The sequence below is a fragment of the Helianthus annuus genome, chromosome 9, assembly GCF_002127325.2.
Source record: "Helianthus annuus cultivar XRQ/B chromosome 9, HanXRQr2.0-SUNRISE, whole genome shotgun sequence".
Lineage (NCBI taxonomy): Eukaryota > Viridiplantae > Streptophyta > Magnoliopsida > Asterales > Asteraceae > Helianthus > Helianthus annuus.
Genome location: NC_035441.2, coordinates 139,621,981 through 139,644,491, shown reverse-complemented (window position 1 = coordinate 139,644,491; position 22,511 = coordinate 139,621,981). Strand labels below are relative to the sequence as shown.

The 22,511-nt window shown below is 36.4% G+C and overlaps 1 protein-coding gene and 1 long non-coding RNA gene across 3 annotated transcripts; both read left to right on the top strand.

The window, feature by feature from the left end:
• The first annotated feature begins 6,114 nt into the window (after positions 1-6,114).
• On the top strand, positions 6,115-8,046 carry LOC118482132. 2 transcript variants are annotated; one of them, XR_004867393.1, is made up of 4 exons: positions 6,115-6,519; positions 6,634-6,680; positions 7,338-7,446; positions 7,871-8,046. It is a non-coding gene; the product is annotated as an uncharacterized LOC118482132 (long non-coding RNA). The 2 variants fall into 2 exon arrangements; XR_004867392.1 differs by having other exon boundaries at positions 6,115-6,680.
• A 4,766-nt stretch (positions 8,047-12,812) lies between these two features.
• Positions 12,813-15,145, top strand: LOC110889807 (LEAF RUST 10 DISEASE-RESISTANCE LOCUS RECEPTOR-LIKE PROTEIN KINASE-like 2.1). Its single transcript, XM_022137372.2, has 3 exons — positions 12,813-13,596; positions 13,725-13,778; positions 13,884-15,145. Exons 1-3 carry the CDS (start codon positions 12,849-12,851, stop codon positions 14,939-14,941), a joined length of 1,860 nt encoding a protein of 619 aa, XP_021993064.2. The 5' UTR covers positions 12,813-12,848; the 3' UTR covers positions 14,942-15,145.
• The last annotated feature ends 7,366 nt before the right edge of the window (positions 15,146-22,511 follow it).

Below are 22,511 nucleotides of genomic sequence, written 5' to 3'. Positions count from 1 at the left end.
TCCTTCTTTCTATTTTCTTCTCGAGTGCGTATCAGTCCGTCAGTTAAAGTGTTGGCTAGTTCTACTGCATCGTCAATTGTGCGTGGTCTCGCAGCTTTGACAATATCACGAATCTCGCAAATTAAACCCCAAATATAGCGAGAAATAAGTACCGGTTCTGGCGAAGCCAGAGTAGGTACAATTCTGGCATACTCAAAGAATTTTGAGGTATACCCTCGACAATCTATATCCACCATTTGGTGGCTTAGGAATTTATTCGCCATCTGCTCTTTCTCGTATTCAGGGCAGAACTTCCTTTCTATTAGCTGTTTAAATTTCTCCCAACTCATGACATAAGCCATGTCACTTCCTTTAGCTTGTAACACTGTGTTCCACCATTCTAACGCTTCCTCCTTGAAAAGGTGCGAAGCGTACATGACTTTATCTTCCTCGGCACATTTGCTTATTTTAATTACCGCCTCCGTTTTCTCCAACCAACGTAATGCCGCAGTTGCCCCTTCGTTGCCTGCAAATTCTACAGGTTTACAGACAAGGAATTCTTTGTAAGTGCAACCAGGTGTTGCAGCTTTCATCTTTTTGTGTAGCGGGGCCTGAATTCCATTGTTATTATTATTACCACCTCCATTAATACTATTACTTGCAGTATCGTCGTGCGTACGTTTACTAGGGTGAGCTTGCGAAGGCTCGACAGGACTTTTTACCGCAGCGACGATAGCTGGGATAGCATTAACTATTCCTTGAGCAACGATATTTTCTATGTCTTGCCGATTTAGGAAGTGATCCTCGTTATTATGTTCTGACTGGTTAACTTCGTTAACTGGTTCATTTACAGCGTGTTCCATCTGTATGTTTATGAACTATTATTTAGCACAAATACTTTGAGTCCATTATATAATCAAACTTTATTTAAGAAAACAACACACAATCTTATAGATCTATTACAACTGATATTTCAAAAACATACTATTATTTTAACAACTACAACCTGTAATTCGTTTATTCCCTCATACTTATTTATTTACCAGGGTTGGTCTTTGTTTTGCTACTTATCTTGATTATGGATCAAGGTTCGCTGCAGTAGTAGCTAACATATAAAGGTCTGACCATTTTTCCTCTAACTCGTCTTCCCACGGTGGGTTTTTAGCGGTTTCCTTATTCATAACTATTTCTTTTGATTTGGGCGTTCCTATTTTCTCTTGACTTTTTCTAATAATCCAGTCTCTTTTCTCGGGGGTAAGTGGGTTTTCATAGGATGCTTTACGGATAAATATTCCTTCACTAGTGTTTACTGAATATCTCGAGGAGTTTGGTCGGGATGAGGTTTTCTTAGTCTTTTGGGCACTGTCTAGTTGATAGTAATTATCCGAGAGCTTTTGTTTACCCATTCTGTACATTAACAAGTAGACAATTAATACTAATTAACAATTAAGGAAACACATAATCACATAACAATTACAGCCAAAATTGTCGACTTTGCGACTATTCGATTTTTATATATATTTAATACTATGCGTCCGTACACACTGCTTATCTTACAAGGTTTTATTTTAAACTATTTTACAAGAGTTATATTTTACTATTATACATTACACCACCCCCCTGCATTTTCCGTTGACTGGCTTTTTCAGTAACGACGTTCCCTCTCGTCGTATTTCTAGGAGATCTGCTCTCCTACCTCCCGAATTCTATTTCCTGCATCCATCAACTCTTCGCCGTATTGGCGAAGTTCAGCTAGATTTTCGTTACTCATTGGTGGATTGGGTATAGGTTCCGGGTCGAATTGAGGGAGAAAAGTCTTAGGGCTATTCATGATGTTCTGAAATTGCCAGTCGGCAGACCACCACTGTTCTAAGGTTCCTGGAAAAGGTCTAGGGTGCATAATAGGGTCTGGAATAGCAGGTTCTAGGTTAACAGGCAATAGAGCTTCTGCTGGGTGGCTAAAGAGGGTTTCATCAGTTGACCCAATGATATCTCCTAGCGACAGTTTACGATCTAGCTCTTCCTCCCAAGATAGGGGTTCCTGATTTTGTCTAGAACTCTCTCCAATTTCTATGCCTTTTCCTTTGTCTTTTGGGTCGTCCTTTTTCATGGTTTTCTGAGTTGCGGGCTTCTTCCTACGCACACGCCTCCAACCTGCCCACCTATGTCTCTTTTTCACTACTTTGGGTTTTTCCTGAGGCTGGGCTTTAAATACCATGGCTCCTCTACGTCCGCCTGGTATCCAGTAGTAATACCGGTGATATCCATATTTGTACTATGGATGGAAATATTTTGTAGGGCTTCTGATATTTCATTCATGCTGTTAACACACATAGAGACGCACATAATCATAAGTTAAAATATTGTAAACTAAAGTTTCATAAAATCACAGAATGGCAATCAGATAAATTAAGTATTTTCTAAATACTTAATTGGCTTAAATCAGTGGCTCTGATACCACCTTTTTCTGTCACAGCCCCCGTGTCCGGTTTGACCCGGTCCAGGAGCCGCGGGACAGAAATCACGTGGTATTCATGTTCACAGCGGAAGTCTTATCAGGATCGTTTTAAACTTGAAAATATCCGAGTTTTATTTATTTATAATTCGGGATAAACCCCGTAATTTACAGTAGAGAAATTTCATAATTTCTTCATTTTACAAACATGTTTATTTCTTTATTCGAGCCACTACTTTAAGCTTCAGAGTGCTCCTGAGCACTTGTACTTGATTCAAAGTAGGTCACCTGAAACATGTTGTAAAAATATTTTATCAGCGGGGAAATACTAAGTGAATCATTCATTTTAATAAAAAGACACCTAGTTATAATTTACAGCATAAGAGCTATTACAATGGCAGTATCTTATTTTTATCTGGCGCCTTGTCACCTCCTGGTGACTATGGTCATGCCACTATTGGGTCCTTCCCCAAGTAGTGACGATTATCACGGTTAGGCAAATAGACGATTATCACTGTTAGGACTTATTTGCCTAACCGTGAGAGATTAGTAATGTGCACAATACCCCACTAGCCAGTGATTCAAGATAACCACGACTTAATCCCTGTAATTATAACTTTTGAAAATAATTTGAGGTATTGTAAAACAGTTGATAAAAAGAGAATGACTCACATTGCAAGTTTAACGAGCGAAGGTTTAGCCTACTGATTAGCTTGATTAACCTAATTCAAACAACAATGCACACGAAAACTAGGTCAGTAACTAATACAGCATTTACGATAATTCACGAGATGTAACCCTCACAACGAATGACAAAGTGCAAATACTCGAATATCCAGCGGATTCACAACGAATAACAGAGCATAGCCCGAATTTGGGCAATACCCAAATATCCTGTCAGAATCACGACGAATAACAAAGTATAACCCTAATACGGGCAGCACTTAAACATCCTGTTGGATAGTTTAAATCGATCGGATATTTAATCGTAGCAGCGATTGAGTTATTACCCTGTTTGTCGCGGCAGCGTTTCGTTTTTCGTGTGTGTTTTGTATTAAACAGTGTATAACTCAACGTATATTTGGAATTTTTACGTCGAACGAACAGCAAACTGCAAGTGCCAAGCCCCCTATATATACTGAAATTTGGTTCCCCAGGCGAGTCGCGACACATGACACCAGTCCTGTCGCGTGTCGCGGCGGGTGACCATCTACCCTAGGGTAGCCCCGTCACTTGCATAGCCTTGCTGAGTCGCTGGATTCGTAAAAATTTATTTCGACAACGTTTAATTTAGATAATCGTAACTTAGGGTTTAACCCCCCTGAGTTTTAGGGGCCCTGATCCTGATTTCCGATTGTTCTGAAAATTTTAGGGTTTATGTAAAATCACTTGGGTTTCTCAATTAGGGTTTTCGGGTAAATATAATAACACATAATCTACTAATAAATACTAATTTTAGTGAGTGTTGTTACACTTTTACTCTCCAGAATTAGACCGAAACATTTTAAGCATGGATCAATTGACTATGCAAGGTTTCACCGTCAATAAAGATGGTGACACTTGCAGAATTTTTTCCATGTTTTCTGTTCCGGTGAATAACTCGGTGAATGAAGAGAGTGGGTTAACAAGGGAAGAAGAGATTGGGTTAAAAGAAAAGCAAAACATAATTGAAGAAGGGGTATTTGATGAAGAGTTCAAACAACGTTGCTTGAATTCCTATTTCGAAGAACTTCATCTGTCATCACAAGAGACAGATTGGAGTATTATGATCGTTAGGGCCATGGAATTCAACGAATTTGAAGATTGTAGAGCATTTATGAATTTACTGGATGATCGAGAATTTGTTTTCAAATATAAACATATACTCGATTCAAAGTTTGAAGAACTGGTTAAATGGTTTCTATTCGAATATATGGGAATCACAACAAGGCCGGTTCCACCAGTTACTTCACACAAGAGAAAGATCAACTTATTGAGTCTGTACTTGTTGGTGGCCGTGGACGGAGATTACAGGAATGTAACAACGGAGAACTTGTGGCCTGCAATAGCAAAGGATCTAGGATTCGATTATGAAGACGGAGATTACTTGAGAGTCACATATGCCATGTATCTCGATATCCTAGAGTATTATTATAATTTTAAAGTTGTTCAAAAGAGAGTGCAGGACAAGGAGACAGTCTTAGAAGAAGGAAGGTCCACCGGTGGCTGTCATGAAAGATCAAAAAGTGCAGGAGAGGCTCAACAAGAATCTGCAGGGGCTGCACAAGTTGCATTATTTGCAGTTATTGATGATGAAGACTGGAATCAAGGAAAAAGAAGGAAACGCTTCAATTTCAACTATGCAAGATGGGTAGTAGATGAAGCGAATCGAAGCGTTTTAGATCAAGCTCGGAAACATAACCAAGTTTAAGGGAGGTTATGTTGGATTTATTAAACTAAGTTATTTTTATTCTTTTATTATTACTCGAACATATAAGTAGAACTGCATATGATATGTATTAGATTAGTTAATGATACGTTTTTGTAATGATCGGTAGATAAGTGGGCAAACCTTTCAAATAACTGTCCTTGACAGTTACCCGCCAATTCGAACCGCCAAAACTCGTATGTATATATTCAAGTTACCGGAAACAATGTCCGGTATCAAGACATTTCTTAACTTTACTGAGATTTGTCCATTCCTTTCTTTGCACTTGTTCATCAATATCATCTTCAATATGCACATTCAATTTGGATCAATCGCTTATGACAACACTAACCCCACACATAATTCCGCTGCACCATCACACTCTCATGCATATTCGTCTTCTGATTCCCAACAGACACATCATTGGCGTTGCGGTTGGTGGTTTTGTGATCCTGTTGCTTATAGCCTCAGGTATAACTTACGTGATCTATCAGAAATAACAAGCAAAAAAAAGCATAACAAAATAGTCCTTTTAGTAAGACCAATTGTGATATAGGTGACATGTTAACCTAGAGTTGGAAATATCTACCGATGGATTTCAAAATGGGTCGATTTAGGCTGTGGTTTTTCCGTAGTGGGCAAGTAAAAAAGGTAAGTGCAAAGGGAACACGTCAAATGGTTGAAATCGGTCACTCTTATTATCGCTAAGAGCCACAAGTGTATTGTTAATGTTTATAGTCTCCTACATGCGTTGAGTCTGAACGCACTAATTGTGGTTAGTAATTGATGGTTAGATACTTAAATGAATACAAAGTTAAGTCAGAAGTTGAAAGTATACAAATAACTAATCTATATCCTCATTTGTTCTTTATTTTCTTCAATGATGTCTTTTATCTTTTGCGTGATTTGTTACTGTACAGGTAATGATTCTTTTCTTTACTATAAATTGTATATAATACAAACTTCCACAACCTTCGCTCATGGTGGACTTGGTAATCCGTAATCGTTATTCTCGATTTAAGTTTTGGTTAATTTATCTTCTAAATTGTTTACCTCATTACATTATATATTCTTATGTTCCCCTTAAAGTCAAGGGGAACAAGATGCAATCTCAGCCCTTAGATCAAGCCAAGATTAAATCCTGACCGTTATAATTCAGGAAAAGATGGGGAAGTTTATTTTGGTTTCACTTTGACCGTGCGAAATTGTTGGAACTCCACGTTCTATATGAAATTTGAAACCTCTGTTCTATCTTCTAGAAGGAGCAGTTCAGGGGGGTTGAAGACCCTCTCTCATGTATAGGAGCAATTATCGGAAACAACGGGGGATCGGTTTTTGTAACCTACTATGTACAGTTTTTCACATCTTCGCAACCCTATATACAACCCCACGTCTACCCTCATCCCTGTCTCTTCTACAATCGTTTCTAATTGCTATCTTCACATGGAGATACTTCTCAATTCTCATTATACCCTAATCGGCGATCAACACCAACAATACTCCATACGCCATTGCGTCTTCCACTCTTCACCAAAAAAGTTGAATAATAATTTCGAAATGCTGAAGTGAAGAACCCTCTGCCAGGCTTTTTTTATTGCAATACGATTGACGAAGATGTTTCTTTCTCAAAAATCATTGGCTCAAAAGCTTCAAATCGATGCCCTTGTCTGATGCTCAGGTATAATTAGGGTTTGTTCATTTTAGCCCCTTGTGATTTCTGTTTTTTAATTTCGTTTCTGTTTATCGTTCTTGGGTTGTTCAATTTGTGTTATAAAACTTTGATTACAAGCAGTCCAGAAGAAGCTTCTGGGTGGATACATGTAGTTGCAGCGGCAACAGGTACAAACTCAAAAAGATGGTAACCATTTAGATAAGACATAATGTGAATTTGTTTATCTATAAATATATGAAAAGTTTTTTTTTTTTTTTTTTTTTTTTTTTTATGAATTTAAGCCCTTGATAATACTATAAATTTGTATTCACATATTAAATGTTTCTAAAAATGTCATGGATACGAATTGTGTTACTGGACCTTATCTTCAACAATGTTTTTGCTGGCTCTTTGTTTATATTTCTAAAAAAACAAGACTCATAATAGTTATACAATAAACTAAACAACGTCAATTGATGTTGAGGAAAGAAATATGACCACGTATATGGGTATTACGAGATAGATTTAGTATTTTGTGATGATATTCACAAAATATCGAGTGAACTCATGCTCTTGGGTATTGACCTTCCTGACCTTTTTATTGTGGAAGTAACCGAAATATATTGTTTTGAAAGGAAGCGTGGCTTTTTGAAGAGCCGCTAAGTATAAAGTTCCCAAACCTTTTTCATCTAGAGCATCATAAAATGTTTTAATATCTGAGCGGGTCAAGATGGATTGTTGGGGTATACTTTTATTTTTTAACTGGTTGAGGCAGCCAAAAATAATGATGCAGAGAAGGCTGACGTAAACCAATTAACTGCAGCAGTTATGGCTTTTGATTTCAGGTTGGGGGGATGACAAGTGGACCTGGATAGCGGATTCCAGGCAGTTTTCGGTGATAAGAGCTCCGCTCACCGTCTGCGTCATTTCATCTTGACACTCTTCACGATTCAGGTAATTCGTCGTTCAATTGTTGGTGGTGTGATTATGTTACGTTCAAGTGAACTTGTAGTATATTAATACTGAAACTGAAATTAGTTATTATTTGATAATTTTTTGTTGTTCTATCATTTTCTTCATAAGATTTGTCGGATAATCAGTAGGTTAATTGGACTTATTATATAAAGTGAAAGTAGCAAAGCATTCATTTCTCAGCTTTTTTCATATAACGATTATTCGCCATGCGTGATGCTGTTCACTGAGTGATTATAAGGTAAATTAGCTCATTGATTGTATAGTTTCAGTTTCATTTGATTTTGATGCAAAATGGATGTGGTTTTTCAGTTTATTTGTGTAGTGTTATTAGAGTCTACTTTGGTATGATCAAGTTGAGGATAATAGGATATTACTAACTAATGTAAACATAAATATCGCACAGGTGACAGATGAGTGTCAAAAATTTTGGTTTTTCATGAAGAGGCAGATAGTACTTAACATTGGCCTTATCCTAACGAAAGCCTTAACTAGGTTTCAGGTAATTCTTTTATTTTTTAGTCTTATGTTAATAAATTCAACTGTTTTTTTTTTCTCTGGTATTAAGCTTCAAGTTCAGTGTTTGGGACATGGGTCAATGCATACTTTTAGTATTGTTCATTATCTGTCATGATGGTCAAGGATGATGGTATAATGCTATATATTGTTTTTTGAACATTATAAGTTATAATTATTGTTTCATTAAATATGATTACAAAGCCAGATTATTATAATCATAATCTGAGTGTTTTAAAAACTGTTAAGATGTTTTAACTTTTATGCATTTGGAAGAACTTCAAACAACACACATCTCACCTGCTTAAGTTTTTCATGGAAGGCCTTATCCCACAAGAAGCCATAAATTATGTTGACTTGATCACTAAATGTACCGACATAGAAAGAGCCAGTTTCATAAAAAGCACTTCTCAATGTGAGATTGGTTGATTTGGTGGGTCTGACAATGGGTCAAACGGTTCAGTTTGAGACTGAGATGGATCATCTTTAGTTATGTACCAAAGGTTGTGTTGAATCGGCATTTGATTTATTCAGTTGAGATAAGCCGCAATCTAAACGATTGAAACATTAATAATAGGTTGGATTGAAGCATTTCATGCTAAAACACTATTTTAAACAACTAATGTTTTTGTTTAGAATGAATGCAAGGAAAAAATACCTATGTTACAATGACACTAAACCACCCGTCCACCGGACGGGTATAAAACTAGTTTGTTTATGTTACCATAGTGCAAAATTAGCTGTTATGGTTTCTTAATGTTAAAATGTCGAATGTCGTAGAGTTTTTTTTTTTTTTTTAACTTTAGTTTATGGATGGATTTTTTTATCTATTTATGTTTTATATATGTTAACTTTTTCATTTTGTATAACGTATGTATCTATTATTATGAAGGTAGCTACAAAAACTAAATAAATATAATGTGTAAGCTAGTAGATTTATTTTTTATAATTTCGTGTTATCGCCCGGACTGGGACGAGTATACCACTAGTAATATATGTCGGTGGTCAACAAAGTGTGAAACCAATTATGGTAAGCACCACTTAGTCGAGGATGTTAAAATGGGAGACTTTATATTGTATTTTGGCTTTTGACTCTGTGTTTCGGTTGATGATAGTTTTCCATTCCTTGTGATCATGGTTATTTATCATAATAAATTTAGTTTTCATATTAGTATTTTTCCAAAGCACCATTATATATAAGCCCACAATGTCGATTTGGTTCGTGGGGTATTGACCGCCTTGGGTTGCACTGGAAACTCGGGCTTATGGTCGGACAAGGTTTTAAATTTTTTGTGCTTCAAATGAGAGATTAGGTTATGTAGTTCGTTATGTGTTTTAGTGGTGGAGACGTGTGGGAATTTTCATCGAAGAGCTAAAAATATAAAAATACTTATATTTTGTATATAAAATCCCAACAAATTCTAGTGACCAGAGATCATCAAACCCTCTTAACCCTTTGTTTCCACCTTGCGTTTGGTGGTGATTATTTTCCAAGGAAGTCAACAGAGCACTTCAATTGTGCTGATTTTTTAAAGTAAAGGAGTTTTTGTGATGGTAGGTGGTTTTAATTACGTTGGTGAGTGGATGATTTTGATTATGGGGGTCTAAGTGTAATGAAGATCATTAGTTGATGGATTTGTAATGTTCACATTTTATATTATTATCTTTATGCTTATTTAATACACAACTAGGATTCCGACCCGCCGCAATGCGGCGGAGATTCTTTAGTTATAACTAAGTCAATCTAGGACCCGTACGTTATGTTAAACCTGTCAAACAGGGAAAAAAATACACGATGTAAAAACGTTCACCCACACACGCACGTTGCGTCGTTTTAACTCGCAAAATTTAGAACGAAACGTAAAAACGTTAAACCAAAGACGCACGTTACGATGTGTTAAGTCACAAAATTCAGAACCAAGCATAAAGCGAAAATTTTACGGAAAATGAAAACTACTATAAAGGACTAAAGTTGAAAGTAAAAAAAGTTATGAGGATAGATTGCAAAAGATAAAAAAGTTTTGGGTTAAAAGTAAAAAAAACAAATAGTTTTGGGTTAAAAATAATTTATGAACTACCTTTGGGTGGAATGTAAAAAAAAATCAATTTTTTTTGGAAACCCTCCAAAGCCAAGGTTACAACAACCTTATGCATAACTATTTTTTCTTTGAAAACCCCCAAAGCACACCCCGCGTTGCGGCAGGGTGTAAAACGGTGTCAAATAGTACTAATGCCACACAACCGTCATCGACCACCAACACTGACTCGACCCAGGATATGCGTGCTGCGACGAACCTGTCAACATGAAAAAATAGAGGTAAAAACGTTCAACCACACATGCACGTTGCGCCGTGTTAACTTGCAAAATTTGAAACAAAACATAAAAAAGTTGAACCACAGTCGTACGTTGCGTCGTATTAACTCGAAAAATTTAGAACTATACGTAAAACGAAAATTTGCGAAAGATGAAAACTAAAAGCGACAAAAGTTGTGAAATTATAAATTGCAAATAATGAAAGTTTTGTGTTAAAGTTAAAAAAACAAAGTGTGTAGGGTTAAATGTGCAAAAGGCAAAAATCTTTGGACTAAAAGTAAAAAATTAAGTTTTTTTTTTTTTGAAAAACTCATAAAGCACAATATACAAGTTCTATTGCATGTTTTTGTTGCTTCTTTACAGTAGTTTTAATTTTACCCTCGTTACTTAACTTAAAAATTTTGGAGATCATACTATTCTACTTTTCTTAAATCATTTATTGTTGTTTTCATATTATTTACTAGGTTATAACCCCGTATATTACACGGGTTAAATAAAGGAATTTTATATACCAAATAATAAAACATTATTTTTTTAAAAGCCTCCTTTATTGTACAGGTTTGGTGTTCTTCCGCTTTATATTGTGTGTTCTCTGATTGCTGTTGTTGTGTTGTCTAGGGTTTATGTGCTCGGAAACTTTTGTTGGTGACAGATCTGCTTAGATCTGTGGCTTCTTGGTTATATTCTGTTTGGTGCTGAACGAAACCCTAACTTAGGGTTTCTGTCTTCTGATCTTCTTTCCGGCTTATCGTCTGTGTTAGTCTCTATAACCCTCAAAGGTTCAGAGCAAACTAATCAGTTGGCTCGAGGTGTTATAACCCCGTGTATTACACGGGTTGAATAAAGGAATTTTATATACCAAATAATAAAACATTATCTTTTTAAAAGCCTCCTTTATTGTACGGGTTGAAGAAATGTAATTTTATACATTAAATAATAAAATAAGTTATATCTATAAGAACCATATGTATTGTACGGGTTGAATAAATGTAATATTATATACCAAATAATAAAAAAAAAATATATCTTTAAAACCATTGTATTACACGGGTTGAATAAATGTACCATTGTTTACCAAATAATAAAAAAAAAGTTATATTTTTAAAAATCCCCGTGTATTACATAGGTTGAATAAATATGATCTTATACACCAAATAAGAAAAAAATATATTTAAAAAAACTAACGGATTTTTTTATATTTAAAGTAGGATAAGATTGAATATTAATCTGAACTAACGGATTTTTTTATATTTAAAGTAGGATAAGATTGAATATTAATCTTTATTTATTTAGTTAATATAAGATTGAAAATCATATGATTGAATAGGTGGGAGGTTGTATTATGATAAATCGGTTAACCGCACTGAATGATAAAGATAATAGTGATTGTTGAACAAATTAATTAATCGAATTTAACAGAAACATTTGTGATGTTAGGAGAATTTTTTTTTTAATTATTTGAAAGTTAATATCAACTTTGGAATTTGTATGAATTCTTATTAGATTTGATTAAATATTATTGATAATAAAAATTTGTATTAGATTAGATTTTAGATTTGATTAAATATTATTAATAATAAGAATTTGTATTAATATAGATTAAATATTATTATTTTTAGTATTATTAATAATTTTAATCAATTAAATGAGAGAATGACAAGTGTCCCAAAACAGATTTCTTTTATTATATAGTATAGATTTTATACTTTTTGTATTTTTTATAACTTTGTTGCATTAATTATAACATAAACCAAAATCGATTATCGAACCCTATAAAGGGGACGTTTTGATAATAGATCCCATTTACAAAACATTGCTCCTAAGAGTGTTTGAATTGTTTCGCCATAAACAATATTGTCGTGTCACGTCACGATAGTTTTAAATAGCAATATACTCTACCCAAAGTTATATTAAACAAAACCGATTGTGAGTAGTGGCGCCCACCTCTTCCCTTTTTAGCAGCTTGAGGAAGAACGATACTACCAAGGCCATGTACATCCTTGAGAACGTAGGACACAAACACCACACGAGGTCATCAAGAGCAATTGCAGTGGGCGTCAATAGAGGCGTCCATGGTTTGTATGACACTCTTGTGGTAGCGATCGCCTACGGACGACGAGTTTGCAAGGCAGAGATGTCTGTGGGTACAGATGGAAGCAAAGTGTTTTGATAACCAGATTTGATGACTAGAAAAATAAAAAAAAAATGATTTCACATCAGATTCCACTTATGGATCCGAATATGTAATTGTACATGCATGGTGCACCCATGTCTAGATTCAGCCATATTACCAGCCAAGCTTATTAAAATTAATATTATATTATTCCTAATGGAAATTGTGTAATACTAATTATGATTTCTAGTTGACCAAGAATGTTTGAGCCATTATGTGGATATTAATATGGTATCTTGACTGACTACTTGTCTCTTTTACTTCCATCTTAATATATAATATATGACATTTGAACATTTTTAAGGCCAAGTTAATTCTATGTATACCATAACCATGAAACTTCATCTCCACCCGTACCCTGCCCTCTTAGCATTGACAGTGATGCTAACCGGCACGGTCCACTTCCCGACCATCTGGTGCGATAGAACCCAACCATTATACGAAGTCTGTAGTCAGGTGGTCCAGTGTGGAAACACTACACTTCACTACCCGTTCTGGGGGTTAGGTCGGCCCGCTTACTGTGGTCATCCGGGATTTGAGATAACATGCAAAAATAATGTTCCAATACTTCGTTATGAATCACTAAGCTTCAGAATCTTGAAAATTCAGATGAATCAGCAGACGATCACCATTGCTAGAGACGACCTCTGGAGCAGTTTCTGTACTCAGTATCTCTACAACACCACCTACGACTCAAATCTATTCAACGACGATAACTTTGCTCAGGAGGATGTCACTCTTTACTATGGATGTGATTCTAGTTCAGGAGGTCACAATTTCGATTGTGGTGATGACACCAAGAATAACAGTTATTTTATGGCAACTAGTATGATTGTCAACAACATGCTTGAAAACTCAGTGAAATGCACCACTCAGATCTCTGTGCCGGTGATTCAACCTTTTGGGGATCTATTGGCATTAACAGGTGCTGAAGTGAGTGATCTGAGATCAGCCCTGAAAGCTGGGTTTAATCTACAATGGACAGCGAACAACGACGAGTGTGATCAGTGTGTTCAGTCAGGCGGGAGATGCGGGTCCAACCTGCAGCGGTCTACGTTGTTCGTCTGCTACTGTGCTAATGGAAATTTTTCATTTACATGTAACAACCTGTGTCAAGATACAAGTGAAGGTATGACTCATATTACTACCCTGTATTTCTGCGACGTTATGGCCAAATTTGGCCTTTAAATGGTTTCAGACTTTCGTATGATCTTTGTTACTAAGTTCACCTACAATTTACTTTCTTCCCCTAAACAGGATCCAATGAATCTGTGAAGAATAACTTTTACAAGAAATGGAAACTTGTAACCGGTAAGCACTACGCAGAATAACTTTTATCTATGGGCATTGGGTCCACGAACAAAAAACATGAGTTTTTTAAGATGCAGGTAACTAAAGTCTAAACATATCATGCAGGTGTTTCATGTGGCATCACGGGAATTACGCTCCTGTTGTTTTTGATCATACTCTATCGAGGAAACAAGTTACTGGAAACTCAAAAGGCAACAAATCATCAGTTAGAAATGTTCATAAGGAACTATGGAACTCTTGCCCCTAAGAGATTCAAGTTTTCAGAAATCAAGAAAATGACAAACTCGTTTCTTGAGAAACTGGGACAAGGAGGGTATGGAAGTGTTTACAAAGGAAAGTTGCATAACGGGCGACTAGTTGCAGTGAAACTATTGACCGGAGCTCATGGAGATGGAGAAGATTTCATTAATGAAGTCGCGAGCATCAGTAAAACTTCTCATGTCAATATAGTCACACTTTTAGGTTTCTGCATCGAAGGAAAGAAAAGAGCACTACTGTATGAGTTCATGCCAAACGGATCCTTAGATAAGTTTCTACATGGCGATGGGTCCAACTTGGATTGGAACACATTGTTCCAAATTGCAAAAGGGATTGCACGCGGCCTAGAGTACCTTCACCGAGGCTGTAACACAAGAATTGTGCACTTCGACATAAAGCCTCACAACATTCTCTTGGATGAAGAGTTTGTCCCAAAAATATCTGACTTCGGTCTTGCAAAGTTGTGCAAAACGAAAGAGAGTATTGTGTCTGTAATGGGTGTGAGAGGTACCGCTGGATACATGGCTCCTGAAGTATTTTGCAGGAGTTTTGGAGGCGCATCTCATAAATCTGATGTGTATAGCTATGGGATGTTGGTTCTTGATATGGCAGGTGCACGAAAATACAATAACTCTAGCTCGACAAGTTCGAGTGAAGCCTATTTTCCAGACTGGATATACAAGCAAGTTGGGGATGAAGAGGAAGAGGAATTAGCTCGGAAGATGATGATAGTGAGCCTGTGGTGCATTCAGTCTGATCCATCTGATCGACCGTCCATAGATAAAGTTGTGGATATGTTGGAAGGAAGCTTTGAATCATTGCAAGTTCCAACTAGACGTTTCGAGTCATCTCCTGCATGGCCTTTCCAAGACACTCCATCCTCATCCGCACATAGTATAACATGAGAGTATCAATAGCGCAGGATGTAGGGAAGACTTCTCAAGATTACAAACAAGTATTAGGGTGGATCAAAAGGGGTTTTAGGAAGTCTTAAAACCCCCCCTTCAATCAACATTGACATGCTAATAGATATAATTCAAATATGAATTTAATATTTGAACTAGATATATTATGTTTGTCAGAGGTGTGACCTTCATGTATTTTTAATAGAAAAGGTAATAAAAGAATTGAACACTTATCACTAGTATGAAAGTTCAAACAAACAAAAAATGAAAGAATGATCTTTTATATTTGGGAAAAACAGGATTATTAATTTTCAGTCTTCGATTACAAGTAAGAAACCAAGGAGAACTTGCCTATCTTTGACAAAAAAAATTAAGAGTAGTTTTTTTACATTACACAAATATAGCACAAAAATATGGATTTGGGTTTACTTTAAACTTGTCCTGTTCAGTTTTCGGTCGAACCTGCGAACAAGTTTAACTAAGCGGGCTGTGCTTCCCGCCTGGTTGACCCCTTTAACCTGTTTATTTTCATAAGTTAAAAGAAATATGCTATATATCATAAATTAAACTTACCGAATATTTTATGCTAAAACTTAAAAAAATAAAAGAGAAACATGCACTATGTTTTACCAAGTTGATGGATAGCTATTGTGTACTTTTGTATTGATGGTAATGTAACACCCCAAAATTTCGTATGACATATTATAATGTTTAATCGCAATACTTAGACGAAAAGAAATGGTAAACATAAATTTTTACCATTATTAAGAATAATAGATTTTAGCAAATCTAAAATTTTATATATATGCATGAAAGTTTACTAAGTTAGTATGTAAATATGAGAAAAGTGACATGTTCTAAATGATGAGGGGGTCAAAATGAAAAAGTATGTAATTAAAACCCTTAACAAAAAAATGTCCAGTGCTTCATGTGGGTGTGTGTGCGATCGTGAGAAGGGGGCCAGGAGGAGCTTTCCCCTCAAAACCCTAACATCCTAAATTCATCAAATTGGAAGGGAAATTGAAGTGTAAATTGATGCATGTATCAAGATTCATGATCATCTAGTGTTCTTTTAATATCAAGTAAGTCAAGGTGATGTATGATAAAGTGGGTTATGTATAATCTATGAATGTAGTATGAAATTGACATGAATGTTAGATAATATTAACATGTAGAAGTAGTAATATGTTTGATTCTGACCATATTGAAGGTTTTGATTAAAACCCACTTGGTATTTGTAAGAAAGTGATTCTGACCATATTGAAGGTTTTGATTAAAACCCACTTGGTATTTGTAAGAAAGTGAAGGATTGGTGAAGTTTATATGTGAATTAGAGTAATGTTGATGTTCAAGTAGAGTTGTAGAAGATATTTTGATGAATAATTTGATAAGAAACAGAATACATATGATTATAATGATAATATATGAAGATTAAATGATTATGATGATCCATGAATGAACAAGGAAAGATGTGCTTAATTACTTGTACATTATGCCTTATTGATGGTACGCACATAAGATGTTCGATGAAATGCCTAGGTTTAGTTACTTTGGAGCAGAGATTTGACAGATTGGAGCATCTTATTGAGGCTATTCAGTTGGGTCAGGAGAGGCAGGATGATGCTCTCCGTTACATGATGACTACACACAACATGAGGATCCCAGACTTCTTTCAGCCGAGGCAGCAGGGTGGCCCGGCTGGTGCTGGTGAGAGGTTTGATCCGGATCCCCCATTCCGCGTGTTTGGTGAGAGTAGCTCTAGAGCAGCTGGACGACAGCAGGGCAGTGAGGAGTCTGCCAGCGAGGAGGAGCAGGACTAGTGTGGGGATGATGAGGATGCAACAGCTGACTATATCTTTTGTTGATTTTTTCTTTTATGCTGTTTTGATCCTCATTTGTTGGTCTATACAGATATTGATACACGTTAAACAGGTTGGTTGGGAAGGATGGGTTGGTATGTGGTTGAAACTGATGATATTTTGATGATATATATATATTATGATATGTTTTGCTAGTTTGTTGATGGTGATTGATAGGTTGATTGTAGTAGCCGTTTTCGTTCGCGTGTCCGAGGTTAAGAGTTGTTTGCTGAGCGCGTTTCGAATTGGAGGGCTTATGTGGAAACGACTGGCACTTTGACAGTCTCACATATCAGCTAAGTCGTTTCCCTTATATTTATTTATTTATTTCGTCTTAATTTATCGTTTTAGTGTTTAGGTAGTATTGAGTCGTATTTCCATTCTTGCATTAGGGACAATGCAATCTTTAAGTGTGGGGATGGGATACATGTAAATAATCGAGTCTTAAATATGAAAAAATACAAAAAAAAAATTAAAAAATTGAAAAAAATCCAAAAAAAAAGAAAAATCAGAAAAATGTCCTTTGAAATGAGAAGTTTGCATATTAAAACGGAAAATGATAGAAAAGATGAGTTTTTGCTTGGGTTCGAATAATAATAATATGAGATTAAAATGAATCGAGCTTGTGTCTAGTTAGGGTTGTGTGGATAGGCCCGGGTTTGGTTTTAAGTCCCTTTGAGTTAATACACCTTAATTGTCGGTCTGCTAGTGGGTTTTCGCCTGGGAGATATGGGAAATTGAAACTGCCAATAAGAGTATAAGGGGCACCGTTATAAGTTAAAACCGCTAGAGTTTGTGATCATAAAAAAACAGTGAAAAAATATAGAAAAGGGATGAGCTAGAAACTGAATGAAATTAGCGCATTTCTATGTAGTCTGGGTTGGGGATAGTGACTTTACAACCGGATTACCGCTAGGATGTGTGAAATCGACCTTACAAAGAAAAGTAAAAAGTACCGTAACCTAAGTAATTCGAGTTGGGGATAGCGACTCTAGAGCCGGAATACCTCTTGGTTAGGGAAAGTAACGTCTACGCTCATGGAAAAATAGAAAAAAAAAAGAGAAAGAAAAGCGATAAAAAATGGAAAAAGAAAAAAAATTGATTATAAATTCTCTTGGTTTTGATATAAGACGGTTGGGAATTGGTCCAGTGATCGTTCCTTTAGTTCTATAAGTTTGAGGCGGGAGTAGGTGGACTGTAGATTCTAGCGTGAGACCCTAGGTAGACTGACCGCACTTAAATTAAATTCACATGATAAGGGCTTAAGATCGGATTTGAGTTTAAATGGACAAGTATATTCGCAATCGCGGCTAACGCAAGCTTTGGTTTTAATAAAATATAAATATACTTTTGACCCGAGTGATTATTCATCTCTGATTTCGTTGCATAATTCTTTTTCGAGGACGAAAAAAGAGTAAGTGTGGGGATATTTGATGTATTGCAAAATACATCCTTTATTCGTGTATAGTTTGTATAGTTTTGCGTTATTTTTAGTTCCATTTTAGTTAGAATATGCATACTATTGATCAATTCGAGTTTTCCAGGTCTTGGTACTTAATATTGCTGAAAATGGAGTGAAAACGAGCCAAAATGCTGAAACACCAAGTCCCGGAACGAGTTGAAAACTATGTTGTCAAAAGCGCAAAAAGCGCGCGCCTAGGCGCCCGGGCGCAACGAGGCGCACCAATAGCGCCTTGTGGCAGCCTAGGCGCAAAAATGAGTTTTTTTTGAAAAAAATAGCCTGAGGCGCAAAAAAGGCACACAAAAATGGCCTGAGACGCAGCAGGAAAAAAAACGAAACTGAACTGAGTACGAATAAAAACTGCCTCACGCGGGCCCGGGCTTTTCGGAGCTGCATTCGTGTCCGCATGAGTTCAACCAAATTCCAGCTCAGAAACTCATTTTTGCACACCCCCCTGCGCGCGGGTAGGACTTGTGGTAAAACATGTCATAAAGCTACAATAGAGTAGTAAAGACTTTACCTTATAAACAACCACTCACTTTGTCCCCACACCAATATGGGACAAAGTGGGGACAAAGTATTTACCACCTTTTGAGACTTTTATTCACACACTCAAAACTTACAACATATAAGTCCTAAACTTTTGCTACTAACTATTAGCTCCATGATCTTAAATGGCATGTATAATAGTTTTTTTTTAATTATATATGTGGAATCTTATTTATTTTCAAAGCATAACATATTTTTTATATTTTTTCCCTATGTACGCTCTTCTTAAAAAAGCCCATGCTTTTTTTGCGCCTTGCGCCTAGGCTCCGGGCGAGGCTGATGCGCCTCGCCTGCACCTTGCGTCTTTGACAACATAGGTTGAAAAGAGTTAGAATTATTTTTGGAGAATTTTGAGAGCTGAAGCTGGAGAAAAAATGAAGGAGTCTGGTCATTTTGAGCTGTGGCGTCGCGCCACAGCTACATCACGTTACCGTCGCGCCCCGCCAAGATAAAATAATGAAATTCTGGGAGTTTATGCTGTCGCGCTGCGCGACATTGAATGATAATACCCGTCGCGCGACGCGACGGATTGTTCTGACGGAAATCCTTCGTTAACAGCTAGGGTTAACTATAAAACCAAGAAAAACATAATAAAACCCTAATTACGATTGGAGACATCCTTGGGCGAATTTTGGAGCATTCATTGAGCAATTTCGGAGATCTTGAAGCTTTGGAATCATTGGTACGAGTTCGGGACGAAGGATTGAAGACTAGACGGGTTTTCTAGTTCTTTGTTTTTGATTTTTCTTATGAAACTTGTTACAATGAATTCTTGTTTGATTATCTTTGTTTTGTCTTCATTATTTAACATGCTCGGCTAAACTCTTTAAGCCACCTAGACTTTGATGAATGGATTGAATAAAGTTTTTACCTTTTTCGTTTTTTGCATGAATATTATGGGTTGATTGTGTTTAGTAAAAAGTTTGGTCTATTGATTTGATGTATATGTGTGCTTTAATTTGGTTTATTATTATCACTTGCTTCGTATGACTCTTGGTGACGGTCTTTATCACATAATAGAGTCATGCTAGGGTTTAGGATTTTGGTGAGTGTCTATATCACGTAATAACTCTTAACTCTTTAGGGTGAAATTGCGCAAATAACCCTAGAAGTAATTGTTAGTAATTTACTAGATTTTAGTGTTCTACTAGTCCCAATAGTTGGAAGGTGTGGGGCTATTGATAGGCCTTACCCGACGAATTGATTTAGACAGTCCTTGGAAAATGTCATGCCTTAGTTGCCCCGTCGGTTTATTAGTCTATCAAGTCAAATTGAGAAACCTAAACTACCCTAGATCTATGACTGGAAAAGAGTAGGTCAATAATAATTAGACAACTGGAAAGACGTCTAATAACCGGTAGGATTAACGGCCTAGGTAGCGCCATAAGTTTCATCTCGAGAAGGGTTGAGGGGCTTAGTTCGTGTCTTAATAGGTTAAGTACTATAAGATCCCGGCTCCATAAATCATGAATCTAACTTAATCGGTAATTCTTAAAATCAATCCAGGATTCTAGTCTAGGTGGTCTCATTTATCATATAAGAAAAGCCTTTGTCTTCTTTCGTATTAGTCTAGTTTTTAGTTAATTAATTAGTTTAAATAGATTTCCTTAGATTTTCCGTAACACCCCCCCCCCTAAAAAAACAATTAAACAAGTTTCAGTCGTGTCTGTCAGTGTCTGTTAGAGTCTAGTTTACGTGATTAATAGAGTCTCGTGGTTTGATATCCGGACTTCCTAGGGTTATACTACAGTGATCGGTACACTTGCCGATTGTGTGGTTTTAGGTCGAGTCTAGAATTAAAGCTTTTTAGTGTCTAGCTTAGAGAGTCTAATTTAGTTAATTTTTATAGTCTGTTTAGCACACATCATGAACCGTATGAACGGGTCACACTAATAGAATGAATGTTTGAAATGTTATGTAGTCGAACCGTATGAACGGGTCGTACTAATAGAATGAACGTTGGAATGCTATGTAGTCGGACCGTATGAACGGGTCGCACTAATAGAAGGTATGTTGTTCTATGCTTACAAAAATGTTATTGTAAATTGTCGTTTGTGCTAAAACCATAATTATGATAGTTTGTGATAGTTAAGTATGAAAGGAATGAATTCGTTCGTCATAAACGAACCGAATGAAAGTTACGTTACGAATGTTATTATCCGTTATTAACGGATAAGTGATGAATGAATGAAATTTACTTTATCCGTCACTCACGGGTTGGAGTGTATGCGTATGAATGAAAGGAATGTATTCGTTTGTTATAAACGAACCGAATGAAAGTTTATGTACGAATGTGAATGCCCGTTTCAACGGGATAAGAATGGTATGTTATATCTCAATTATGAGATAGTATGTTTTGACCCGTTCTATCGGGTAAGAAAATGCGTGTATGAGATGAATGTATAAAATGGATTAATTTCGATTTACTAGATTAGAAGTAACATAACTGACGAATTTAATTTCGATAGTTGATGTAGGTAAATCCGCAGTTTAGACGTTATGGCGAACTTGGGACGAACACACATGATACACCCATCTCGCGCTTTCGGAGTTATCTTCGAATATGGGTCTAAAATTATGATTTTGTTTATCAAGCCAAATACGTGTAGTCTTTTGGGGTTCGTATGTACTTTAACTTAGTTATGATTAGCAGACCTTGTACCTAAATGTTGTTTTATATGACTTATATTGTGTTAGAAAGTTAAAGTTTTGCAAATGTTTGAAATTGCGAAAAACAGGGAATCGCCTATTTTACGAACGAGTCATGCCCAAATTTCATTAAAATTTATATTTTATTATTTTTATTATCGAATGTGGAAACCGGGTGTTTTAGGTAAACCTTAACTGAATCTGGCATCCCAACTTGTTTGAAACCATTCAAAGTTCTACTTCATATCACCAACTATTTGGGCCAAGCAAACCTTTTAGGGCTCAGAGGAAGCCCGGTAAAAATAAGGCCACAAAAAATCATCTTTTTATTAGTAACTTGGGGCAGCCTAGTTCTAAAAAGAGGAGGAGGGCTGTTGTTCTGCCGGGCCATGTTAGTCCGAAGTCCGCTAGCGGTTCGACTGGAGAGAATGGGTTTCCAATTGACCCTAACGTGAGGGCAAGTAAAGAGGTTTCCAGCCAACAGGGGGATAACAATCATAGGAAGAAGGGTGGTGTTATGGAAGCCGACACGGGCACTGAACCGGAGATCCTGAAGAAGTCTTTCTCTAATGAGAAGGAGGTATACAAAGAAGCTGAGAAAACAAAAGAATTAGGGGCGGTTTTGGGTGTGGATCTGAGCGATTACAGGGAATTGGTTGAGGAGTTGATTAGGAATGAAGGCGGTCAATCAGGTTTGGGAATTTTATAATTGTTTTTTAATGATGGTGGGGATTGATGTATCGGGAGATCGTTCGGGGGCTCGATGCGGTGTCTAGCTGGTAGCTGATTTTCATAGTTCTTGATTTTGGTAGAGGGGCTAGTGTGGTGTTTTTGGGTTTGTGTGGTCCCTTGGGTTTTTCTGGGGGTTTTTTGGGGTTGTGCGGAGTATTTGTTTGTAGTTTTTCCCTTGGTCCTTTTGTATCTGGGTGTGGTGCAGTCCTGCGCTTTTTTGGTCAGACTGGCCGGTTTTTAATGAAGTTGCCTTTCAAAAAAAAAAAAAAAAAAAAAAGAAAACTATTCTTAGAAACAATTATGTTGACAAATGAAACTG